General features: G+C 39.5%; 1 protein-coding gene across 6 annotated transcripts in view; it reads right to left on the bottom strand.

Annotated features, from left to right (window-relative positions):
* The window catches only part of HDAC9 (histone deacetylase 9), a 947449-nt gene that overhangs the window by 262963 nt on the left and 659736 nt on the right, over positions 1 to 24750 (bottom strand). For all 6 annotated transcript variants that reach the window (XM_074195439.1, XM_074195435.1, XM_074195433.1 and 3 more), the window contains 2 exons: positions 11382 to 11559; positions 2332 to 2465 (listed from right to left, as the gene is read on the bottom strand). In XM_074195439.1, coding sequence (XP_074051540.1) covers positions 2332 to 2465; positions 11382 to 11559 — 312 coding nt within the window. The remainder of the gene's footprint in view (positions 1 to 2331; positions 2466 to 11381; positions 11560 to 24750) is intronic.

Below are 24750 nucleotides of genomic sequence, written 5' to 3'. Positions count from 1 at the left end.
TGTATTGATAGGAAAAACAAAACCTCTGGGCATGGACATGTGGAAAAAAGGGCTCAACTCTACCTTAGCTCTTCTCATATACATGAAGCCTTTATTAAATCCAGACCTTTGATTCATATAATCTTACAAGAACATGGAAAATCACCAGGCAAAGGCAACAGAATCTCAATTCTTTGGAGCCAAATTATCCACTTAATACTTGATACTGAAACTTTATTTGACTTTTCCAAAACATGTGTACGCTACTGTGGATAAAGTCACATACAAGAAGGAGTGTGACACAATGACTAGGGTCTGGGGCATGGAGTTTGACAGGCTTGGGTTCAAATTCTGCCTTTGCCATCTATTGCCTCATTTAACTTTTCTGGACCTTTGGAGACCCGATGAAGCAGAGTTCTTATCCTGTTGTTGTTAATTTCCCTTCCGATATTAGAGTTCTTGTTCACATTGTTCTTTCTATCCTTTCTTTGGCTTCTATCACTTCATTGAAATCTTCCTACATTTCTCTAAATACTTCTTATACACTATTTTAACACAATATTGTATAGAGCATCACAGGATCACAGATTTAGAATTTAAAGTCCCTTTGAGTTGAGGAAAACAAGGTAGCAAAAGACAGAATATCTGAGGAACCAGGAGATGAGATGACTTGCCCAGAGTCACACAGCTAAAATTTATCTAAAGTGGAATATGAAGCCAAGTCTTATTTGGAAAGAAGGCCAACCACCCCGACAGCTATTCCATGTTGCTTTTATGATGTTCCAATAATAACAGTTTGCATCCACATAGCAACTTTGTGAAGTATTTTATTTTTTATTTCATCCTCCCTACAATCCTGTATAGTCGATACTGTTATTATACCTATTTTACATGGGGATAAAATAAGGCTTAGGGAGCCTAAATAACCTGTCTAAGATTGCATAGCTAGTAAGTGACCCAGGCAAGATTCAAACTCAGGTCTTGCTAGCTTAGAATCCTGTTTGCAATCCACTATCTAAAATAAACCTTATCTATCTCACTTGGCTCAGTCACTCCCCAGTCAAAGGAAAGCAGAGATTATATGATGAAGATACTGAGGTGCCTAAGATCCAATAAGTAGGAAGGGACACAGGGCTCAAACTCATGCCTTTCTTACTTAACATATGAAAATTGTACTTCAAAAACTATGGCATGGTGGGGGAGGGGGAGCCTTCAGTGCTTCTAACCTGAGAAAGCATCACCAAAGTCCTGTACTACACTTAAGATTTCCTCCCTTTTCCCTCAAATTGGAAAAAGAACAGGGAAGGAGTCAGGCTGACCATCTACCATTTTGATCATTATTACATAACTAGTTCTTTTTCCCCTACAAGACATTTCCAAAGGGGTGTGTCACTATGATGGAATCTACTGCATAACTAAAAAACCCAACAAAATTCATTTAAAATATCTCAAATATTTTTACAACTTTGTTTTTTAGCTCTCTAATGAAGAGAAACCTGCCACCACCAAGAAGGAGGAGGTTCTCCAACTCTTTCCTCTCTGGCCATCTACTCTATATACTCCTAGGAAATTTCCCTTTTGCTTTGCTTCTGGTCTTTTATCCCCAATCCCTTCCTTCTCCCCTAGGCTTTGGTTCTAGAACTATTAACCATGATCAACTTTTCCATTATCCTAGAAGGGGTGTGTCACTCTAGTCTCCTAAGGGCACTTTCCATAATCTTCTGAAACATAGATTCCTCCCTGGACACCACTTCTACATATATATACTGTTTCCACCATTAAAATGTCACTTCTTTGAACACAAGGTCTAACTACTTTTACTTTTTATTTGCATCTCCAGCCCTAAGCGCAGTGAATTGTACACAACATTCATTCCTCTGTGTACAACATGGACTCTAAGGCTCTGTCCATCTTGATGACTCTCTTCTGTATGCCCTACCGTTTGTCATCATCCTTCCTAATATGGGAACCAGGTAATGATGGGATATTGACTACCTGGCTCATTAGCACTGAGTAGTAACTGGAGGTTAGAAGGATTTCTTATAAATCTTCAATTTAGATATTTGTCCAAGACTCAGCAGGAAAACTATCATGTTCCCTCTCTTCCGTTTGATAGGAGTTGGCATTTCACTGGCATGGAGAGCCCACAGGGAAGAACAACTTTTTTTTTCCAAAGCTGACTGCTCTCTATCTGCTCTGCCCTCTCTGGATACCACTCCTCACTCCAATACAATACATCTGCTTATCATGGCATCACTTCCCCTGATGTCATAGTCTTCTTTGAGAAGAAAGGACAAACATTATCACCACTCCTTTCAGCAGGCACATTTCGGTAGTCTCCTCTTTTCTTACCTCGCACTTGTTCAGGAGCCCTGTTTCTTGCAGGCGTGACCAGATGCTCTGGATCCTCCCAGGATGCTCAGGATGAAGGGCTGAGCGACCGCAGATGCATTGGTGCTTCAGCATCAGAGCGTCATACACCACACCTTCCACACAGAAAGAACAGAACCACAAATTAAGGAACTCTGCCTAGCAATACCCTTCAATCATTCTGGGGTCTCGAATTTCAGCAGATGTTTTTGGGGAGGGGCAAGGAAGGAGGCCCCAACACAATGAAGATTACAGTTCCATCTACAGTCAAAGATATGGTCTCCCAATGACCAAAAACTCATTTGATTCCAGGTCTAGAGCTGACAGACTCTCAGCTATCCTGTAGTCTGATCCCTTCATGTCATAGTTGAGGAAACTGAGATACAAAGAGTTATGATTCACCCAAGGTCAAAGGCAGAATTTGAACCATCCTGATGATGAGTGGGTTCTCAGATAAGTTAGGCTGGGCCTCAGACAAAAGAGCTATGCCTCATCCTTCAGAATCTAGATGAAATCTTATCAAATTAGAGGCAAAGGTAAATCAAGTCAACAAACATTCATTGAGTACCTCCTATTTGCTTTGTTAAGGTTGGGTTTTCCTGAAATAGACCTGAGGACAATAAGAGCCCAAATCCTTTCATATGAGAGCATCAGAGGAACATATTAATTGGACACATTGGAATAATAATTATGATGATGATTTTAACACAATCTTGAACATGTGGAAGAAAATAATTCTTTAAAAACAACCACATATGTGTGTTTATATGTCTATATATGTGTCTACATGTCTATGGGTGCATAGGTATGTGGGGGTAGAGAGAGAATGAGAAGATAGAGAAGGCTTCTGTGGGCACCCTGGGTGGAAGCAAGGCTCATATGTTGGGATGGATTAAGGTACCCTTTTCATGCAAAACTAAACAGACAGATGTCAATACTCAGAATACATATTCATAAGGATTTCAAGAGGGGCCCAGGAAAAGTCTGAAGCTGTCAAGCTGTTTTTATGTGTATATTTTTAAGAAACTTCTTAGAATCTTAATTCTTCTAAGGATGTAAGTCAAAAGTATTAATATATTTTTAAATAACTTAAGTTGGTAGGAAACATGTGCTGGGAAAGCAACAACTTCTTGGTTCTTCCTTGGGTCTAAGGTGCCTAGGAAAGCAGAGTCAAGAAACAATACCCACGAATGACATCAGTGGGAACAAAACGATCATCAAGAAAACAGTAGGCCTCCGAGGAGCACCAGGAAAAGGAAACTCCTCCTACTTCTGCTTCTTTGAGAGGGTGGGAACCATGGGGAGCAATACACTGCATATATCATTAGATTTCAAATATGTAATGTGCAGCTTTGCAAAAGAGGTTTTGCTTTCTTGATTTTGAATTCCTTATTACAAAGAATAGTTCTCTCAGAGGAATGGAAGACGGGACTCATTGGAAAATGTGGATGATATAAAAACAAGCAAAAATAGGCATTTTTACACACACACACACACACACACACACATACATACATATATATATATATATATATATATATATATATATATATATATATATTTACATCCACATGCACACACAATAGAAGGCAGTATGTCTCCACATAATGTAAAATTTACATTGTTCTACCCTAAAAAATGAAACTTAAAAAACTGAGTTGGCTTTGCATTTCTACTCATAAAATTGAATGAGCTTCAAAAGTCTTTCCATTGTTTAGATTTTTAGTGAAAATTGTCATTCAAAGCCACACCTGAGTAGCTATATTCCAAAGGGAAGAACATTTTAGATGTAAAGTGGTCCTGCCATCATTTTTTGTTACATAGACATTTTATTTGTTTTCCAATTATACACAATAGTAGATTCTACCTATTATTTTTTGGTAAGGTTTTGAATTTTATAATTTTCCCCTCTCCCCACAGAAGGCAGTCTGATCATCTTTACATTGTTGCCATGCTATGCATGGATCAAAATTGAATGTGTTGAGAGAAAAAAATACATCCTTCAGGAAAAAAATAAAATATTAGAGATAGCAAAATTATGTAGTATTTAAGATTTTTTTTTAATTGAAGGTAATAGTCCTTGGTCTTTGTTTAAACTCCGTAGTTGCTTCTCTGGATACAGATGGTATTCTCCATCACAGATTCCCTAAAATTGCCCCTTATTATTGCACTGATGGAGAAAACTACTCCATCAAAGTTGATCATCACCCCCATGTTGCCATTAGGGTGTACAGTGTTCTTCTGGTTCTGCTCATCTCACTCAGCATCAGTTCATGAAAATCCCTCCAGGTTTCCCTGAAATCCCATCCCTCCTGGTTTCTAATAGAACAATAGTGTTCCATGATGTACATATACCACAGTTTGCTAAGTCATTCCCCAATTGAAGGACATTCACTTAATTTCCAATTCTTTGCCACCACAAACAGGGCTGCTATGAATATTTGTACAAGTGATGTTTTTACGCTTTTGCATGCTCTCTTCAGGGTATAGATGCAGCAGTGGTATTGCTGGATCAAAGGGTATGCACATTTTTATTGCCCTTTGGCCATAGTTCCAAATTGCTTTCCAGAAGTGTTGGATGAGTTCACATTTCCACCAACAATGTATTAATGTCCCAGATTTCCCACAACCTGTCCAACATTGATCATTGTCCTTTTGGTTCATATTGAGGCCTTACCCTCTTATTGGGATTAGTTCCTTAAGAAAATTCTCTTTTCTCATTGATACCTTTATAAAATCTGGGTATATTCTTCTGGGGTTAGGGCAGGGAGGAGGGGCACTAGGATTAACTCCTGAAGATAATAAAGTCAACTTAAAAATGATATTTCAAGATTTATTTAGCATGCATTGGGTTTTTTGATTACCAGAATAACCCATGTTAAATAAACCTTGGAATGGTCAGCTACCATGATTTTTCAGACAAAGAAAATGAGAATCAGAGGTTTAGTGACTTGCTTATCAAGGAGCTCCAACACTGAGCTACTGCAATGTCTTGGAGCCTGGATAAGGAATGAAAATTTAAAGATTAAAAAACCACACCATCCGTCCCCTCAAGGAGCAAAAGAAAATAACATAAACCCAAATAAGGAAATAAATAATGAATTCACAGGAACCTAGACTTTGAGTTGGAAGAGACTACAGGGATTATGGAGTCATTTTACAAATGAAGAAATCATGGCTCAGAATCAGAAGGGACTTAGCCAGGGTCACACATTTTGAATGTGTCTGAGGAGGGCTTCGAATTCAACTAAGGCAAAGTCATTTTGGAGAGACAGGAACTAGCAACTCTGGGATGAGAACAACAGAGTGGAACCTGAATCTTTGCTGCTCCTCTTGTCCCACCCAAGAAGTACATTTATTCTCTTCACTGGGCTCAGACATATGTTCCCCTTGTGGAGGCCACGAGCGTAATGAGATTTTTGTGATTTGGTGCTGTGTCTTGGGAAACTAAAATTGATTTAACTTTTGCAATGTTGAATCCAAGGTAATTCTCTTAAACTCCTTTCCCATCACTTTCCAGCAGGCCCCGATCATAAAGCAGGCTCTGGTGTCTCAGAATGATTGCTGAGTATCTGGGATCCTTAATAGAAATTCCAGGAAGCCCCATAAACTTTGGGGGAGGAAGGGATTAAGATGATGGTGATTTCAGGGTCAAGAAATGTCTGGAAGCCCTGGGACTCATCTTGGGGAAATCTCAAGGAGATGGCAACAGGGAAAGCTGGGCATCCCTCACACCAATGGTGGGTCCCCCTCACCTCATTTCCTTCTTCCACTTTTAAGAATAAGAATGGATTCACCCCATCCCTGCTAACATTCATCTGGGAATGATCTGATGCTATTCCTCTTTGTGCCTGAATAATTCCCTTCTGTGTTCATATCATGGGAGCTTACTCCTACTGGACCACTATTGGACAAAGGATCCCGGCCTCCCAGGGCTCCCTTTCCCCATCTATGAAATAAGATGGTTAGACAGAGTTATCACTGAAATCACTTCAGGGGCTCAAAACTATCTCTCTGTCTCTCTGTCTGTCTCTGTCTGTCTGTCTGCCTGTCTGTCTGTCTCTCCTCTTTCTGTCTCTGTCTCTGTCTCTCTCTGTATCTGTCTCTGTATCTGTGTCTGTCTCTTTATCTCTTCATCTCTTTACGTCTCTGTCTATCTCTCTATCTATATGCATATATGCACAGATATACACATATATTTATATAGATATCCACATGATCTCTATTTTACACATATAACTTTACATTATACATGAATATATGATTAGAATAATGTACAGCAAGTTAATATTTTAAATTGATAAGTATTAGAAAATACATGATAGTTTTTTATTTATCTATGTGTTAAATCAGAGTGAGTTGCAGGAGCCTGGATTGTAGTCAGGAGAACAGAATTCAGGTTCTACAGCTCTGTCTCCAATACTTAACCAACTCTATGACTCTATGAAGTCGCTGTAGTGCTCTAGGCCTTAGTTTCCCCATCTGCAAAAGGTCAGGGTTGGACATGACAGGTTCTACGCTCTTTCCCTTCTCTAAAGCTGTGATTCTATTGACCAGAGTTGGCATTCCCAGAGTGTCATACGCTCTGTAGCAGAACCCATGAAGTTAAATGGGTTTAAGAGCGAAGAACTTTTTCCCTGAAATAAAAGAGCATCGCTCTTATTAACGACCATAATCAGGAAGGTAGCAGTTGTCCCAAGCCCAGATGAATCAGCACTAATCTTTCTTCTTCTTCTAGGCTACCAGTGGATCTCCAACCTCTAAAGATGGATCTTGCCCAGGCTTCTGCCCAGGTTGTGGCTTCTAGCCTGCTCTTTTCTGGAGACCCCTAAGCATTCTGTCCAAAAGAAAAGCCAGGGCACTCATAGAACATCTCAGATCTTCATGCCAAAGCCAACATAGAGAAGCTCCAAAATCTCTGTACCTCAGTCTCCTCATTTGAAAAATGAATTTCTTGGATTAGCTGGGCTCTAAGGTCTTTTTCAAATCCATATCTGTTTCTTGACTTCAGGTCTAGTAACGCACCCTGAAATCTCTAGACATCAAAGCTCTTCCTGTTATTACCTCTGCCTCTCTGCTGATGCGGGTATCCATCCTCCAGGTCAAAGGGAGCGATTTAGGACCCTAGAAAGCAAACTGGTATATGGGTTTGTTTCTGCTTTAGAATATCTCTATAAATATGAGAATTTTCATCATTCTTTGGGTACAAAAATTAGTAAAAGTCTTCAAGTTTTTCTATGCTTGTTATGATGCCTAGAAAAGTGAGTCTATTAGGTAGGCACAGAAAATGATCTTTGATATCACGTGCATTATAATAACATGCGGCTTCTAGGGGAAATTGGGCTATGGAATTAAGCCAGAGCCCCATGGTAGGTGGGCAGAGCAGAGAGGGTGGATTTCATTTCCTTGGGATTCTGACTAGAACGGCATGAAAATCTGCAATACGAACATTATAATTATAAATGTGTATAGATTTATGATGAAATGATTAATCCCACTCTCAGTTTCATGGTGATTAGCAGATGCTAAAGTGTATCTTAACTATGTCCTATTTTTCAAAAAAACGTACTGAATGCCTTTTCTCTTAAGTCTTAAGCTAGGGAAAATCACATGGACTGGTTTTCACTGATCATCATGGATAAATGCAAACAATAACTCACATATTTTCTCTTCCTAGGGAATTCATTATCTAATTTATGGAGCCCAAGAATCCATTCTAGGACAGAGTGAAGCATTTAAAATTCATTCCTTTAGGGAGACAGGGTGGTGCAGGTAAAGGGCATGGATGGACATTGGAGTCAGAGGACCTAGGTTTGAATCTTGCCTTTTCCTCTATATGAACCTGAGTCCTCCAGAGCCTTGGTTTCTTCCACTGTAAATTGAACCAGTTGGGTTGAACGCCACTGAGGTCCCCTCTAGCTTTATGATGCAGCTGGTGGGTGAAGCCCTGGGTCCAAATATACCTCTGTGACCCTGGACAAGTCACTCCACCTACTTCAGACTCAGTTTCCTCATCTGTAAAATGCTGATAATAATGGTACTTACCTTTCAAGGTTGATTTGAGTATAAAAGGAAATATTTTTAAAGCATTTTGTAAACCTAAAATTTTTTTAAATTCTATTATTATTATTATTGTTATTATTTTATCTAGGATCCTTCTCTCTATGAAATATGATTAAACATTAGGATATACCAGGTCAATGGTCATGCATTGCTTGGATAACTTCAACCTTCCTGGGGAGAAGCACACAAATTCAAAATCATTCCCCTCAACTCAAAGCAATTCATTGAATTAAATGCTTACTCATTTACTCATTACTCAATGAGTAATTACTGACTCGTTGGTTCTTAGAATAGAAACTTCTGTGAGACCCGTCCTCTGGTTTTATGCCTCCTCCAAGGGACCCAGAGCAGGGGGGTACTGAAATGAAACATGACTTTTCCCTCTTGTTCTTTGATTAGGAGTATTTTACCTTTGAATTGGGACTGTTGTCGGTCACCTTTTCATTATGGCTCCAATAAGATGCAAGCTGAGGGAAGGGACTATTTGTTTTAGGTTTTTTCGCAAGGCAATGGGGTTAAGTAGCTTGCCCAAGGCCACACCATTAGGTAATTATTGAGCCTCTGAAGCCAGATTAGAACTCAGGCACTCTGGACTCCAGGGCCAGTGCTGTATCCACTGTGCCACCTAGCTGCCCCTATTTTGTTTTTGATATAGAGGTTACTGTATTGTACTTGGAGCCAGTAAGGCATGGGTTTCCAGTCTGCTACCAGCCAGCTGTCACTTCAAATACTTTAGCCTCAGTTTTCACATCTGCAAAATGGAGACATTTGCATTGAAACTCTGAGATAAGTCATACTCAGGGCATTGTGATGTTACAAGTAAGATGGCAATGCCAACTCTCATTATTGTTGTCTCCAACTCTTCCCTCGGAGAATGTGCTTCAATGGCCATGTCTTGGGTTGGATGGATGATTGTTGAAATGGAATGGCACTTCTCCAGGTCTGCCTAAACATCGTTCTTTTGTCAACACTGTTCTCCGAACACTGACCTTCCCCCACCCCATCTCATCTCAATGGAGTCAATGAAGGAAAAAAATTCTGGGAATGAAAAAAGCATCAGGAAAGCGTCACCCTTCATAACACTTTCCAACAGACCAAGAAAAGAAAATGTTATCAGTAGGAAACCATTTTACAGGAATAGACAGCTACCATGTGGGCCCCATAGAGTCAGCCTTTAAAACTTAAGCAAACATTTTAATTAAGAAAGTTGGGAAGGAGGTAAGAAAAGGTCTCTCATTCTCAAATGCTGTATTTATTGAGAATGGAAAATATCAACCTGAAAATGACACAGGTTATAAAAAGGGAGTCTCTATTCCAGGTTCGAGAGACTCCGGTCCACCAGATCCCATCTATTCCTACATGTGGGGAGCAAATTCTCCCTCTAGGCTCCAATGGAGCTAACTGCAGAATGCACAGGAGCCAACGAATAAGAAGCTTCCATGTGTGCCACCCAGAGGCCCTGGGTCATTTGGAACACGCCGACTGAACTGTTCCGGCCCAGAAACAAGAAGGATCACAGGAAGTGGTTAATGTAGGAAAGGCAGAGAGGGCCTGGAATGTTGGCTTGTGGTATAGCACATTATAAAAACGAATTCCTAGGCCAACTTAATCAGAGATACCTATCAAAGCTAAATAGCTTGGCCAGTCTACTCATCGACTGTAAATCTAAGATGGTATCAAGGATTAGGCCGAGGATTTCGGGAAAGGTATTTTGGTCTTTGCAGGCTTTGAGGGTTGCATGAGGACACTGAGGCCACAAAAAAACAAGGCTTTGCTCTGAGTTTTTTAAAAAGTTGTTTAAAAATCCCCCAAAGAGATCTTTGCTAAAGCCTTTAGTAAAAAGACACGTATGGATTTGTTCCATAACCCAATGAGGTGATATTTATAAAAAGTGCTTAGCACACTGATTGGTTATAGAGCAGGTCTTGAAAAATGCTTCTTTCTTTCCCTCATTCTTTCCATTCTGCAGACAAGGAATGAAACCTCTGAGGATTAAAGCTTCTTCCATCTGGAATGAAGGGAGGGTCCTCACATTTGTCATTACTGTAGCTGAGAAGTCAAGAGAATCTCCCAACTTAATCAGATTTGTTCCTAGAGAAAAGAAGGTCATCCCAAAGCTGACAGAGACTTTGAGAATGAGGGGTCACCTCTAGGCACAAGGGGATACTGGAGGATGAGACTTGGGTCTCTGTCTATGGCTTCATCATCAGTTATATGCATATGCATGTGAACATAAACAGAAATTTTAATCTGACTCCTTTTGTTTAAGGAATGGTACTGGGTCACACTTAAGTCATTTCAGCCCTCAGGGATCATCTTGCCTTGGCATCCTTTGTCTTGTCCTATAAGAGAGGGCTGTTCCATTGCAGCTGGAGGGGAAGTTTGGCCAAAGGGACCCTCCCCCACCCCCACAGGTGCCTAGGAAAGTGGGAAAGAGGCAAAACACATATCATATCCCAAACCACTCCTTGTGGCATGTTTGCTTCTGTTCACCATTCATTGGGAAAGGCTTTGGGAGAGGAAAATAGCTCCATACCCATAATTACATTTCCCTTTGGAGTCAGGGAGGAAAGTTGAGAGTGGTAAGCGCCCCTTTCCACTTGCCTAGTGGCCAAAAGCCAACACTGTAGAGTAAGAAAGAGGAAAACGGGGACTAAGCCCCATAGAAATGTCAACAAAATGGAGAAAAATGCTTTTTGGCATGGATATTTGTGCTATTTCCCACTCTCCAAAGGGGGTCACGCACCTGCTAATGTAGGAGTGAAACCGTCTGTGATAACACGTTGTGGGGCTGTGATTCCTGAGCCCTAGATTGATCAGCTGTGCTGACTGTCAAGTGGCCAACACAACCTTGTAAAACGAGAGCAAATAAGGTTCAAGTGGAACCTGTCTGCAACTGAAGGCAAGAGAGGCGTTCAAAATGGTGCGTTTGGCCTGTCTTGTTGGAGAGCAGGGTTAGAGAGGCCTACCCGTCCCAGAGCCCCGTTGAAGCGACTGGTCCATAGCTGGGGGAGTCAGCGTCGGGGTGGCAGGGGAAGAGCGGGTCCTGGAGATGAGAAGGTGGTGGTCAAAAGCTTCTGTGCCAATGGCGGCCAGTTGAGTTCGGTACGCTGGGAGTGCATGTCCAGGCTGGGCCTCCAAGAAGGGCTGTGACCAAGAAATCAGCATAGGAGAAAGGAACACATGGAGAGAAACAGGTCAATAAATTAAGTTCAGGAGGTCAATCATCCTAAATGGCGTGAAGCAGGGGGAGAAAAGCAAAAGAAAACCAAGGCCTCATCGATAAATCCATGCAGCAGATGTCTTCCCACTGACAGTCACAGTCAGCCTCCCCACCCTGGCTGGGGGGGGGATGGCAGGAAGCCGGCCTGTCCAAAATGAAGGAAAGAAAACACCTTTCTCCTTAGAGAGTATAATATGAGCAGGGCTTCTTTTCTGTCTTCAGAGCAACATTTTAAACTCACTCACTCACTCAATCATCAATCAATCAGCAAGAGTCTATTCAAAACCTACTATGTTCTAGTCACATCAAGATCCAGACTGTTGGAACAAGCAATACAGAGAAACCTCTTCTCTTGTAAGATTTAGAAGCCCAATAAATTCTAGTAATAAATACCAAAAAAGGCAAAGCAATCTGGCCTCTTGTGTTCTGGAAATGATGACACCAAAGCAGGATTTTCTCCATAAGGTTCTACAGTTGCTATAGGATAACATTATCCTTTCATCATTTATGTTTTACTTAATTTGGGATCACAAAAATCTACAAGCATGGACCTGGCATTGGCACCCAAGCTTGCTACTCAAAACTGGGTCTGGAGAGTCTCATGGACATAAGGTGTTCAGATAATGCTGCAAAGCTTAGGAGACATCTCATAAGCAGAGAGGAAATTTAATGTATGGAGCACTGGACCCGCAGTCAAGAAGGTGGAATGTTGCTCTTCAGTCATGGCCGACTCTTTCTCACTCTACAGCTTGGTAAAGTGGCTTGGCGTTTTCTTCTCTAGCTCACTTTATAGATGAGAAAACTGGCAAATTGGATTAAGTGACTTGCCCAGGTCACAGAGTTAGTATCTGACGCCAAATTTGAACTTGTCTTTCTGACTCCAGACCCAGAGCTCTATCCACTGAGCCACCTAGCTTCCCTATTGTGGAGAAGACCTGAGTTTAAATCCTGCTTCAGATACTTACTCACCATGTATATCTCTCTCAACCTCATTTTTGTCTCTTTTACATGGGGATAATAAGAATAATGCTTACCAGCCAGAGTGATTGGCGAAGTTACATGATATATATGAAAATTGCTTTGCAAACTTTAAAATGTTATACAAAATTTAGCCAGCTCAGTAGTGGAGTCATGGGGATGGTGGTGTTATAAGTACCAAAGGGATGAAAGTTTGTATCTATATCATTGGAGAGCAAAGTCTTAGCACTGAAATCTTGAATTTCTTCTTCTGGGTCTCAGTCTCCATAAGTATAAAATAAAGGTGCTAATCTGCATGAATTCTGAAGTTCCTTTCTCTGCTGAATGTGTGAGTCCATGCTATGATGATCCCTAGATCTATAAAGCTGATAATCAGTAGTGAATAAATATTGTTAAAAAAAAGTATGGATATCAACATTTTCCAAGTATTTTCAACTATATTGTCCATGTCTCAAAATTTTCAGTTCATAAAATAATTATTGTTAATATTAATAACAACTAATACTTGGTTTATAATTTTGTAAGTTTGCAAGTTTCATCTGCGTCTCTGCAATAACCCTGTGCAAAAGGAGCTTTATTAATCCATTTTCCAGTTAAGGAAGTGAAGGTGAGGGATCAAAGGATCATAAGGAGGTCATCACATCCAGTCCTCTGTCCTTCAGGCCAGTTGCATGTCAAACACAGATGGACAGCTAGGCCATATTGACAGCTCTCTGGAAAAGATTCTCAACAGTTGAGGTTTTACAACCTAAAATGCCAGAAAATTCTTCATTTCAAACAGAATCCCTCCTTTTTCATTTTAAGCCCCTTTCTTTTGATGCAAGTCTGGTGGAAACGGAGGACAGCTACTCAGAGTACATGGCTGAATAGTCCTTCATAGATTTTATGAAGAAGTTGGATGACCAATAGAAGCATCTGCCTTTCAGGGATGGTGAACTAAATGGGTGAGGATGCTCAGTCCAACATAAGCAAGTCTGAGAATCAGAGTAATCATGTGGGTGAAAATACAGTAAAATGGTGAATCCTCTCCACGTCATATGTGGGTCTCAGTGTGATATACACAAAAACACAAGAACTTCCATAGATACCTGCCAGGGCTTGGCTTTTGTTTCATAATAAAAGTAGCTGCAATATAAAAGTGCCACAGAATAAATTATCTCACTTGATCCTTGAAATAATCCTGGCAGCCAGATGATACAGATAATGTTCTCTTCACTTATAGATGAGGACATTTTTTGTGTTTTTTTTAAATATTTTATTTGCTTTTCCAACAATATGCCAAGGTAGTTTTCAGCAATCATTTTTTGCAAGGTTTTCAGTTTTGCAATTTTTTCTCTCTCCCTCTTCCCCCCCAACAGAAAATAATCTGTTATAGGCTCTGTATTTATAACCATGCCAAACATAGATCTAGATTAAGCATCTTGTGAGAGAAGAATCGAATCCAAAAAGAAAGAAAACATTAGAGAGAGAAAAAAATGACAATACATAAAACAACTTTCAAAAACTGAAGATGATAAGCTTTAGTCTTCATTTAAACTCCACATAGATGAGGAAATTGAGACCCAGAGAGATATGGGGATTTGTATAGGATTACATATCTGGAAATGTGTTCAGGAGGAGATGTAAACCCTGCATTTTTGGGGGGGGGGTGCAAGGCAAAGGGATTCAGTGACTTGCCCAAGGTCATACAGCTAAGTAATTATTAAATGACTGAGGCCGGATTTGAACTCAGGTCCTCCTGACTCCAGGGCTGGTGCTCTATTTAGAACCCCAAATTTTCTAAGTCCAACCATCTGCCCACTACATCATCCTATCTCTCTATATGACCTTTCTCCAAGAGTGTCTAGTCTACCAGGGAGATAAGATACAATAAAAGACATGAGATAACAAACTAAACTGTGACAGATAAGGAAAAACATTGTAAGTAAAAGCAGGAAGGGAAGGAGAATGTGACAGAGATGGAAATGGTGGCTCACTGGGTAAGTAACTTGTCCAGGAATGCATTGCTAATAGGGGTCAAGGGCAGGCTCCAAATTGAGGTCTTCGTAGGAGCAGCCAGATCCATGGCAAATAGAGCACTAGGTCTGGAGACAGCAAGGTCTGAGTTCAAATTTAACCTTAGATACTTACTAGTAGTGTGACCCTGGACAGGTCATTTAACTTTTGTCTGCCTCAGTTTTCTCAATTATAAAATAATAGTCTCTTAGGGTTGTGAGACCAGATGAAATAATAATTATAAAGCATGTTAGTTCTATATAATTGTAGGTTAGCATTCTACCTATTAACAGTTTTCTATGTGGACTACCAAGAGAAGAAGGGGTCTTTTTCGGGTGACTCACCAGTGAGCAGTGTTCCCATTCCCACTGGCATGTGGCAAGTCAGGGGACAATGTCCAACCTTTTATCCTACTTGGCACTGGTGGCTGGGCTGTATCCGAGTCATCACCCAGATGGGCCAAAAGAGCTCCTGGGATTTTCCAAAGGTCTAAAGGGGAGAATGTGTTTGAGTCAAACTCCCCTCCCAAGAGGCTCCTGGCTAACTGGTTTCCCACATGAGGAGCGTTGTAGGATCCCAAGGGAAGTTTTCATGATATTATTATTCCCATCAGCAACAAAAGCAGTAGCTGGTTCCCCCAAGAATTTTTTAGGCTAAACTAGCTCTAATCATCTCTCAGAGCCCAGACCTCAGAGAATACAGAGCTATTCCTTGATGTTCCCTGCTCTCCTCCACTACAAAGAATGAGAATTCAAGCTTTCAATGAAGAAATAGGATCAGTTTTATTGGTGCATATCTAACCCCTCCTTATTCCAAGCATGCAGCTCTCCTTTCCATACACGATAAAAAATGTGCTTCAGAATCATACTGTCATGACAAATATTTATCTGTACAAGCCAATCTTATTCTCAAAATATGAGGAATTTACCAAGAACATGAGATAATCTGTAACCAAACAACTGAGTAAAATATGCCTATGAGAACCATGTAACTACTTAGAATTGTCTCCCTCTTCCAAACTGAAGCAGTCACCAGGACTTGGTTTCCAATACAGTCTATTTACACACATAGTACGTGATAAGGGTTGGGAAGTATTCAGTGTCTACATGGGCTAGAAATAAAACCTTGCGATTTCTGATTCTAATTCAATTAATGACCCAGTGGGATTGGGAAGCCTACCTGTAGGCTATAAAGGATGCTTTGATAACTATCTCTTGGAAATATATCGATAGCTTTTAAAATCTTTAAAAGATATCTTCCTGTGGGAGATGCCAGAGGAAAAAAAACATTATGTGGCCATAGAAAATAATGGTTTAAAATTCAATTAAAATATTTATTAAGATAGAACACTAAAATGTTATAATTAATGACAAGCAGGTTGGTTTCAGAAAAATCTGGGATGACTTTATGAATTGATGCAAAAGGATTTAAACAGGAAAACAGTGTACAATGTAACAGCATTATTTGCATCATGGGCAACTATGAATCACTTAGCTATTCTCAGCAATACCATGACCAAAGGTAATTCCAAAGGACTTATGATGGAAAAGTTATACACTTTTAGACATGTGACAGATTTTCAGTGCAGATACAAGCATACTTTTCTTTTTTTAATTTTTATTTATTTAAGGCAGTGGGATTAGTGACTTGCCCAAGGTCACACAGCTAGGCACTTATTGAATGTCTGAAGTCACATTTGAACTCAAGTCCTCCTGACAGTGTTCTCTCTATCCACAATACCACCTAGTTGCCCCTAAGCATACTTTCCCTAGTTTCTTTCTTTTTTCTTGGATTTTCTGGGGGGAGTGGGTCCTATGTTTTCTTTTGCAGCATGGCTAATATGCAAATATGTTTTACATGATGTCACATGTATAATCAGTATCAAGTTCTCTTTCTCAAGGGAAGGGGAAAAGAGAGAGGAAGTGAGTGGAGAGAATATGGAACTCAAAATTTTTATAAATCAAATGTTAAAAATAATGTTTACATGTAATGGAGAAATATTTATTAAATAAATACAAATACATTGAGGAAAACATGAGATATTTTGCAAACCTTTAAGAGTTATACAGATCAATTATCATCATCATCATCATCATCAACATCATCATACCATTATAATTGTCTAAGGCACTCTTCCAAGTGTGGGACACATACCTCAGGGAACTCATATTCTGGTTTGGATGGGGGATATATATATCTATATATATATCTATATATCTATATCTATATCTATATCTATATCTATATCTATATCTATATCTATATCTATATATATATATATATATATATATGACAAAAAGTCAATAAGTTAAAGGTAATGTGGTGATTGAGCAATTCAAAAGGCATTAGGAGTTGAGCCTCACTATTAGCAAATCCAATCCAATCAGTATTTGTCAATGCCTATTTATGTGCTGGGCCATAGCTAATGCCAAACTCAAAGTAAAACCATTCCTGCCCTCAAGGAGCTTCATTCAATGGGAGATAGTATGGAACTCAATACATATCTGTATTGAAACTTGAAGAACAAAATACACTAATAACTAACAGAATCAGGAAAGGCCCCAAAGGTTTAATAATTTCTAAATAATTGACAAAATTAATTCGGCCACTTTGGAGTTAATCTTATAACCTCAAAGCCCAGAGGAATTTAAATCCATGGGAATTTTGCTTGAGCAGAGACCACAGAAATAGGCTGTTCCTGAACTAAAATGAGGAATTATTTTCATCATGAAAATTATGGAATCAAGATTTATGACTTGAAGGATCCTTGGAGGTCAACTAGTCCAACCATTTTATTCTTCAGCGGAGGAAACCAAGACACAGAGAAGTGACTGGTTCAAACCTACATGAGAAATGACAATTCTAGAATTCAAACCCAGGCCCCTCTGTCTCCAATCTCAGCATTCCCTACAACACCACAACATAGAGCTATGCTTGAGTGGGCCTGCTCATGGAGTTTGGTCTTTGTGGTTCTTTTCAGAAACTATCTCCAGATCAATACTCCACAGAAAACTAGGGCATGATGAGATACCACGCCTACCTAGGCCAAGTACCCACCCAGTATTTTCTTGTATCCAACCAGGGAGTGCTGAGATAAAATCAAAGTTAAAAGGACTTCAACAATGATCAGTAACTTTCAACAATGAAAAATCTCTTGATTTTCCCTCTATTTTCTTTGTTAATATATGGAGATTCAATAAGAAATTTTTATATAAAAATGTGCTTCTACCCCAAATTAACATTTACATATAATACACACATATATGTGTGAATATAAATATATATCATATATCTATATATATAATTTAAATGCAAAAAATTCATATATAAAATTTATATGTATAAACACAAACTCAAAAATACATATAAAACACATACACTATTCCTATATATGCTAATATGGCAGCTAGGTGGCATAGTGAAGATACTAGACTTGGAGACTCATCTTCATGAATTCAAATCTGGCCAGACACATAACTATTCTTTCTATCTAAAGTTTCTTCCAGTTCAAATTACCCTTTGCTTAGCCACCAAGTGATTTTCCTGACCAATAAGTCTGGCTATTACTCCCCTAACTCAACAAACTCCCATGCCTCCCTATTTCCTCAAGGACGAAATATAAATTTTTAAGCCTTTCTCACCGTGGTGCCAACCTACATTTTTCCACCTTTTGATAATGATAATGCTTGCTCTTCATTTTCAAAGAAGACCATAACATCAGGCGAGATGATGCCATGACAAGCACATGAACTGGATTTGAGCAAAATGGGGCTGTGCTAAGTCAAAGCCTCCCTTTCTCCTCTGGAGTCGTCTAGGTCGAGTGGACAGATAAGAATGAGGATGACTAGGAATGGCCTTGAGTGTGAGGCAATCGGGGTGAAGTGAATTGCCCAAGATCATACACCTTGTAAATGTCAAGTTATCTAGTGTCACATTTGAACTCAGGTCCTCCTGATTCCAAAGCCAGTGTTCTATCACTGTGCCATCAAGCTTCCATTTCTCTTCATTCTATTTCACGTATGCCAGACAAACTGGCCATTTTACCATTCTTATACATAGCAAACACTATTGTCCATCACCGAATGTTTGTATTAGCTATCCCCTCTGCCCAGAATTCATCTCTCCCCATCCTCTTCTTTTAGAAACCCTCGTTTCCTTCAAGGTTTGGATTAAATATTATTAGTGAATACTAAAGAAGGTGAGATTATTTTTCCTCTCCTCTCCACACCCTCTTAGACAAATGAGATTCAGTGACCCTGCTGCATTCATGAAAAGAAGACCTTACTCCCTCTTTTCTGCCTCCACCTGAAGTCTAATTAAAGGATCTACAGCGGTTCCACCAAAGACAAGATATGATGATTCTCCTCAGAACGTGTGCTATTTATTATCCACACACCCTCTGCCAAAATGTTTGTCCAGGTCATTTGGCATGAGTAAAAAGGAAGGGAAAGGATCCGCAATCAGCTATTTATTGCTTTTGGCGCCTCGCCACAAGGATCCTCTTAAGCCCAGACAAGTGGCTTGAGGAGACAACTTAACCCACTTGTCACTGTTGTCAATAATGTTATTGCAGAGGAGACGTACTGTCCACCCTAGGTCAGGGAGTAGAGCAGTGACCCTGGACTCTTCACTGAAGTAATGATCTAACGAACAGGACCTAAAGAAACTTTACATCACAAACCCAGGGTATATTCGGTTTTATGGAAAAGGCTGATAGTCACTGTGATTTTCCCAGTTATAAGTAAGTCTTTGCTAGGTTTTATAAAGAAAAAAATGGCACCAGGATTACAAACCCTGATATTAGCAACATCAAACTGCGATTCTTTGGGAGCAGATTCTTCAAGAAGCCATTTTCAGTATCATTAACTTCATTTGAATGTCCAGAAATGAGTTCTCCAACCTACCCATGCTCTCAATTCTCTTAGGGAAAACACCGTAATGTTTCACAGGACTCATTTTAAGCATAAACCGGTGGCAAGTTTATATGGCCCCTCACTAAAATGTCATCTCTTTCAAACACTTGATCCACTAGCCTAGAAAATCAAGTCAATAAGTCAAACCACTCAATTGACTAAGTTCCTACTGCTCAGAAATCACTCTTCCCTTTCTCCAGCACTTAACGTATTTTCTGGACATAGTAGGTCCGTTGGCTCATTGAGTGACTGATCATCCTCAGATTTGTTATTGTTCAGACACTTCAGTTGTGTTCAACTCTTCATGAAGCCAATTGGGGTTAAGTGACTTAGGATCACAGAGCTAGTGTCTGAGGCCAGATTTGAACTCACTTAGATGAATCTTCCTGATACCAAGACTTTATTCACTATGATACCACCTAGCTGCCCTGATCGTTCTAAAAACTATATTTTTAAATATTAAACTAAAATTTAACTAAAATTAAATGAAAATATTTTAAATTAAATATTAAAATTTAAATTAAATGGTTGCTATTAGACAAATGTATTACCCAACATCTTTTTTCAATATTTGTGAAACAGGTTTGTCATCTGTCATCAAAGGGAGACAGATTCTCCAAGCATACAACCAGTTTTGAGAAAGTCTCCCAGTTGCCAAGATAAGTACTCATGCTTTTATCATTCTCAGGTTGCACATTTATATTTACTCCCTAGCTAGGGATCCCACCGCCCAGCTCATGCCTTTTCCCTTTCTTGTTGTTATTAATAGTAATAAGGTGAGCTGGAATTGGTATTGCATCTTAAGAGATGTGAAGACCCTAACAAACATTATCACACTTGCTGAGGCAGGCACTTTCAACAATATTCAGCCTGTTTTACAGATGAATTCATCCTGTTTTACAGGGTTAAAGCAGTGACTTATCTAAATTGACATAGCTAGTAAGCACTGGAGAAGAGGTCTCTCCTGACTGCATAGCCAGTATGTCTTTCGCTACAGCAATGTATTTCTTATGAATTTTTAATTAAAGCAAGCCTCCTAAGTAGAAAGTAATCTCAATAGCTTCCACTTAACTTTGGAGTGCTCTGAAAGAGCAGAACATTTCATCAGTTGGGTGAGCACCATAAGAATATAATCATGACACTAACAAAACTACATCTGTTCATATTTTTGTTTCTTTGTTGTTTTTTTTAATTTCCTTTCAGTTCCTAAAAATTGAGAAGAGCATCAAGGCAACCCTTCCCAGAAGACTGTGGCATAATGGAATGCCATTACTGGGTGGTGTTCAGGGACCCTGCATAGGTTTCTCAGTTGTTTCAATCTAGTCTTAGGCTTCTGGGTTAACTATGCTATTAGGCCACACTTGACTACATTACTTGGAGCCTAACCGTCATGATATAAGCAGCATAATCCACAGAATCCAAGTTGTCTGGCCTCAGTGGTTGCCAATAGATGCATGCATTTTCATTACCAAGGATCAGTCTATACATTCCCAAAGAGATTGTATTTGTGATAATATCCTCATGGACATCCCATGTCTTAAAGTGGGGCAGATCATCTGTGTCAGAATCAAGATTGCAATCCAGTCTGATATGTGCTTCACCTACACCAAGTCAGTAGCAAGGCACTATATTCAATAGAAAAAAAAGGAAGAAAAATTGAAAAGAAGGATTCTATTTTCCTCATAAACAAATATTTTACTGGAACTTTTGACAGGCTCTTAGACTTAATTAGTACAACCTAATTTGAAGAGAGAGAGAGAGAAAAGAGAGAGAGAGAGAGAGAGAGAGAGAGAAAGAGAGAGAGATGAACTGTCACTTGTCACTTGAGAGTTTGGGGCAGATTAAAAGAAGACCAAAATTCAACAGGAATAAATGAGAAGGTGGTGCTTTCCATCCGTTCCTATTTTTTATAATCAAACAATCTAGTCAATTTAACAAACATGAATTGTCCATTTTTTTATTATATTCAAGGCAGCGTCCTAGGATGAAGGAATACAAGTGACAATCCCTGTTCTCAGAAATTTACAGTCTTTTGGGGGGAGAATATACTTACATACAAGTAAGAAAAACAGGAAGAGTGTTATACGGTCAAAGGAGAGAGAGAAAAAATGCTTAAAAGAAATTTGAAAAGGAACAATTCACTTAAACTTGGTGGGGGGTTCAGAAAAAATGTCAAGGAAAAGGCAGCACATGAGATGCATTTTGAAGAGAGAGAATTCAAGAGATAGAGAAAAGGAGAAAATGCATTCTGGGCATCGATACGATGAAATGCTTAGTGGTGGGAGACCACAGGATGAAAGGGCCAGCTCAGTGTTTGTGCAAATTAGTGTTTGTAGATAAGAATAATATCAATATGTTTCATGGAGGGAAGAGCCAGATTTCAGAGGATTTTTAAATTCCTAAGGCTAATGAATTGGTGTTTAGTCTTTTAAAAAACAGGGACCCATTGAAGGATTGCGAGAAGAAAAGCTGTGCATTTTGAACAGCTGTAGAGAGGCTGAACTATTTGAAGAGGGGAAATAAAATTGACTGTAAAAACCAATTATGGTCTGTTACAATGATCACATGGTTCTCTAAGTGTAGAAGCGAATATAAATGATAGAAGATGGAGAGGTAGTGTCCAGAGGACTTGACAACTGTTCAGCATGAAAGACTGAAATAAGAAGGAAGGTCAGTGTTGAAAAACTGATGGGATGGTATGAGGTGGCTTGGTAAGCTAGACATACAGTAGAATCAGGAGTGGAGTCCTGTGGTCAGAAAGACCCAAGTTCATGTGCAGCATCAGACATGAACTAGCTATACAACCCTAAGCAAGTCATTTACTTCTTCCTCAGTTTCCTCCTCTATAAAATAAGCTGGAAAAGAAAATGGCAAACCACTCCAGTAGCCTTGCCAAGAAAACTCCAAATGGGGTCATGAAGAGTTGATCACAATTGAAATGACTGAATAACAACAATGGTGGGGTATGGTTGACAGAAATGAAGCTTCCGAAAGAGGAGGATAGACTGGTCATCAGTAAGAATGATAGTAGAAAGAGATGCAGGTAGAAAGGGGAAGGAAAACAATGATTTTAGCTTTGGGCATGTTGCATCTGTGCTTCGAACAGCCTACCCAAGTGGTTAGATCGAATGTTTTGCAGACTCCCTGCCATTTAGAGGATGTGTAATCAATGTTTTCTCATCAAGAAATTCCACAGGCTCTTGGGACTGTGAAATTTATCTCTGGAACTAGATAACTTTGGACCATATGATCATGAAATCTAAATGGAAGGAACCACAGGAAGTTGGTTTGTTCTTTGTACAGTGGAAGACATAAGGACTTAAAGAAATGAAATGATTTACCTAAATGGGAGAGTCAGGATTTTGCCTTAGGTCTTCTGACTCCATATTGCCCACTCTTTCCTAGGACTGAGCCAAAGAATTTGATTTTGCCCATGCTCAGTCACCTTGCCATTGGCCAGTGCCACAAATCTCTTTTGACTTCCACCTGGGAATCTCTTTCTGATTCATTTCTCAACTTCCCAGCAGATCAAGGTCTACCTTTCTAAGCTTCAAGAGTGTGAAAGCATGGCCCTTGGTCCTGTGCAGTTGATATTAGTTATACAAGACTGACTCAAGAAAGAATCCTTCAATTTGGCAATCTGGGAGCAATCAAAGCTGTCAGCCTTAATTATTCTCTTCCACCTTCTTTGGAAGGAAAGGGACTCTTTGGATACTAGCTCTAGGATGATGAATGCAGGCTTTGTCATTACCCCTCTGATATGCCTGGGGAAGCCTTTGTAGTTTAAATAGGACATTCATGCCTTGAAACCAGCACCTTCATCTCTCCTGGCTACATTGAGTTCAATTTCAATATGTTATCTGCACATGGACTGAGCATTTCTATTTTATGAAGCTTCTTTTTCTTATCCTTATAAATGGCTAAAATCTGAATTTCAAAACCCTGCAGTCTGTCTGGGTTCCTGCCACACTCAGACCATAATTAATGTAGGTTTATTTCAGATGAACTCAGGAAGAAGCAGTTAGCAGCCCATTCTTCCATAGTTGCATCAACTTATTTGTACTTGCTGAATTCTGAAATAAACAGCAATGAGGGCAAAAAGAAGAGAGTTACATGATTGAAAAAACAATGAATCTGGCATCAGAAGAAACCGAGGGTCAAGACCCACCTGTGAACCTTAAGCATGGTGGGAGCATAGTCGAGGTATTTAGCTTATCAGAATCTCAGTTTCTTTATCTGTGTCATGGGAAAGTAATCTGCATACTTCATGTCTTCAGACCTGGTGCGTGGAATGTATTTTCCTTGGAAATGGAGGAATCAAAACCAAACTATATGAGCCTAATCCCATTAGTAGGTGAGAACATAGTCTCAATCAATCATCCAATCATAAACTTTGAGACTTAAGTCTTATAAAGTCATTTGCTGAAATGAAATGTGTCAGCCAAGAGGTCTGTTCCAATTGGCTATTAGATTTCATTATATTCTCTGGGTTCTTTATAAAGGCATTCAATTACCTGGAAAAAAGAATTCCAGAAACTAAATCTAGTATGACTTTCCAGTCAAGGGTGAGAGTCCTTGGCTTCAGCCTTGGTCTGAAAGCAGACAACCCAACTCTAAAGCTTGGTTTTATTTATTTCCTACTGGTGTAATCCTAGAAAGGCCATCTCTATTATCTATGCCTTAGTTTCATCATAAGTAAAATAATTTTAATAATATGATTTTTTTAGGTGCTGAGGAATCATTCTAATTGAATATAAGCACCTGGTGGGGCAGCAACTGCTTCCCTTTTGTTCTTGTGTCTCTAGTACCCATACATAGTAAGTGAGGATAAATAACTATAGCATAAATTAATCATCTACTATTGCCTTTTTGCTCCCTCACACTTTTCCTCTTCCTGCCCAGGACCATGAATCTTCTTCCCACAATATCTTTGTATTCTTTCTATTCATAACCACTACCTAGTCCCAGTTCTCATCACTTCCTCATCAGACTATTATTATGGGCTCCTAAATTTAGCTTTCTGCCTCTGGCCTTCCCTTTCTGCAGTCTGTCCTCCAAATAACTGCCAAACTAATCTCTCCTAAGACCCACACCTGACTTGCTGACTACATGCCAAGGGACTTCAAGGGTCCCTCCAGTGTCCCCAGAATAAAATACAAACCCAAGTTTGTTGTCTAAAGCATGTTACAATCTGACTTGAACCGATCTTCCACATACTCTATACTTTTG

This window comes from Macrotis lagotis, chromosome 7 (assembly GCF_037893015.1).
Source record: "Macrotis lagotis isolate mMagLag1 chromosome 7, bilby.v1.9.chrom.fasta, whole genome shotgun sequence".
In the NCBI taxonomy this organism is placed as follows: Eukaryota; Metazoa; Chordata; class Mammalia; order Peramelemorphia; family Peramelidae; genus Macrotis; species Macrotis lagotis.
Note: the sequence above shows the minus strand (reverse complement) of the source record. Positions and strands in the feature narration are given on the sequence as shown.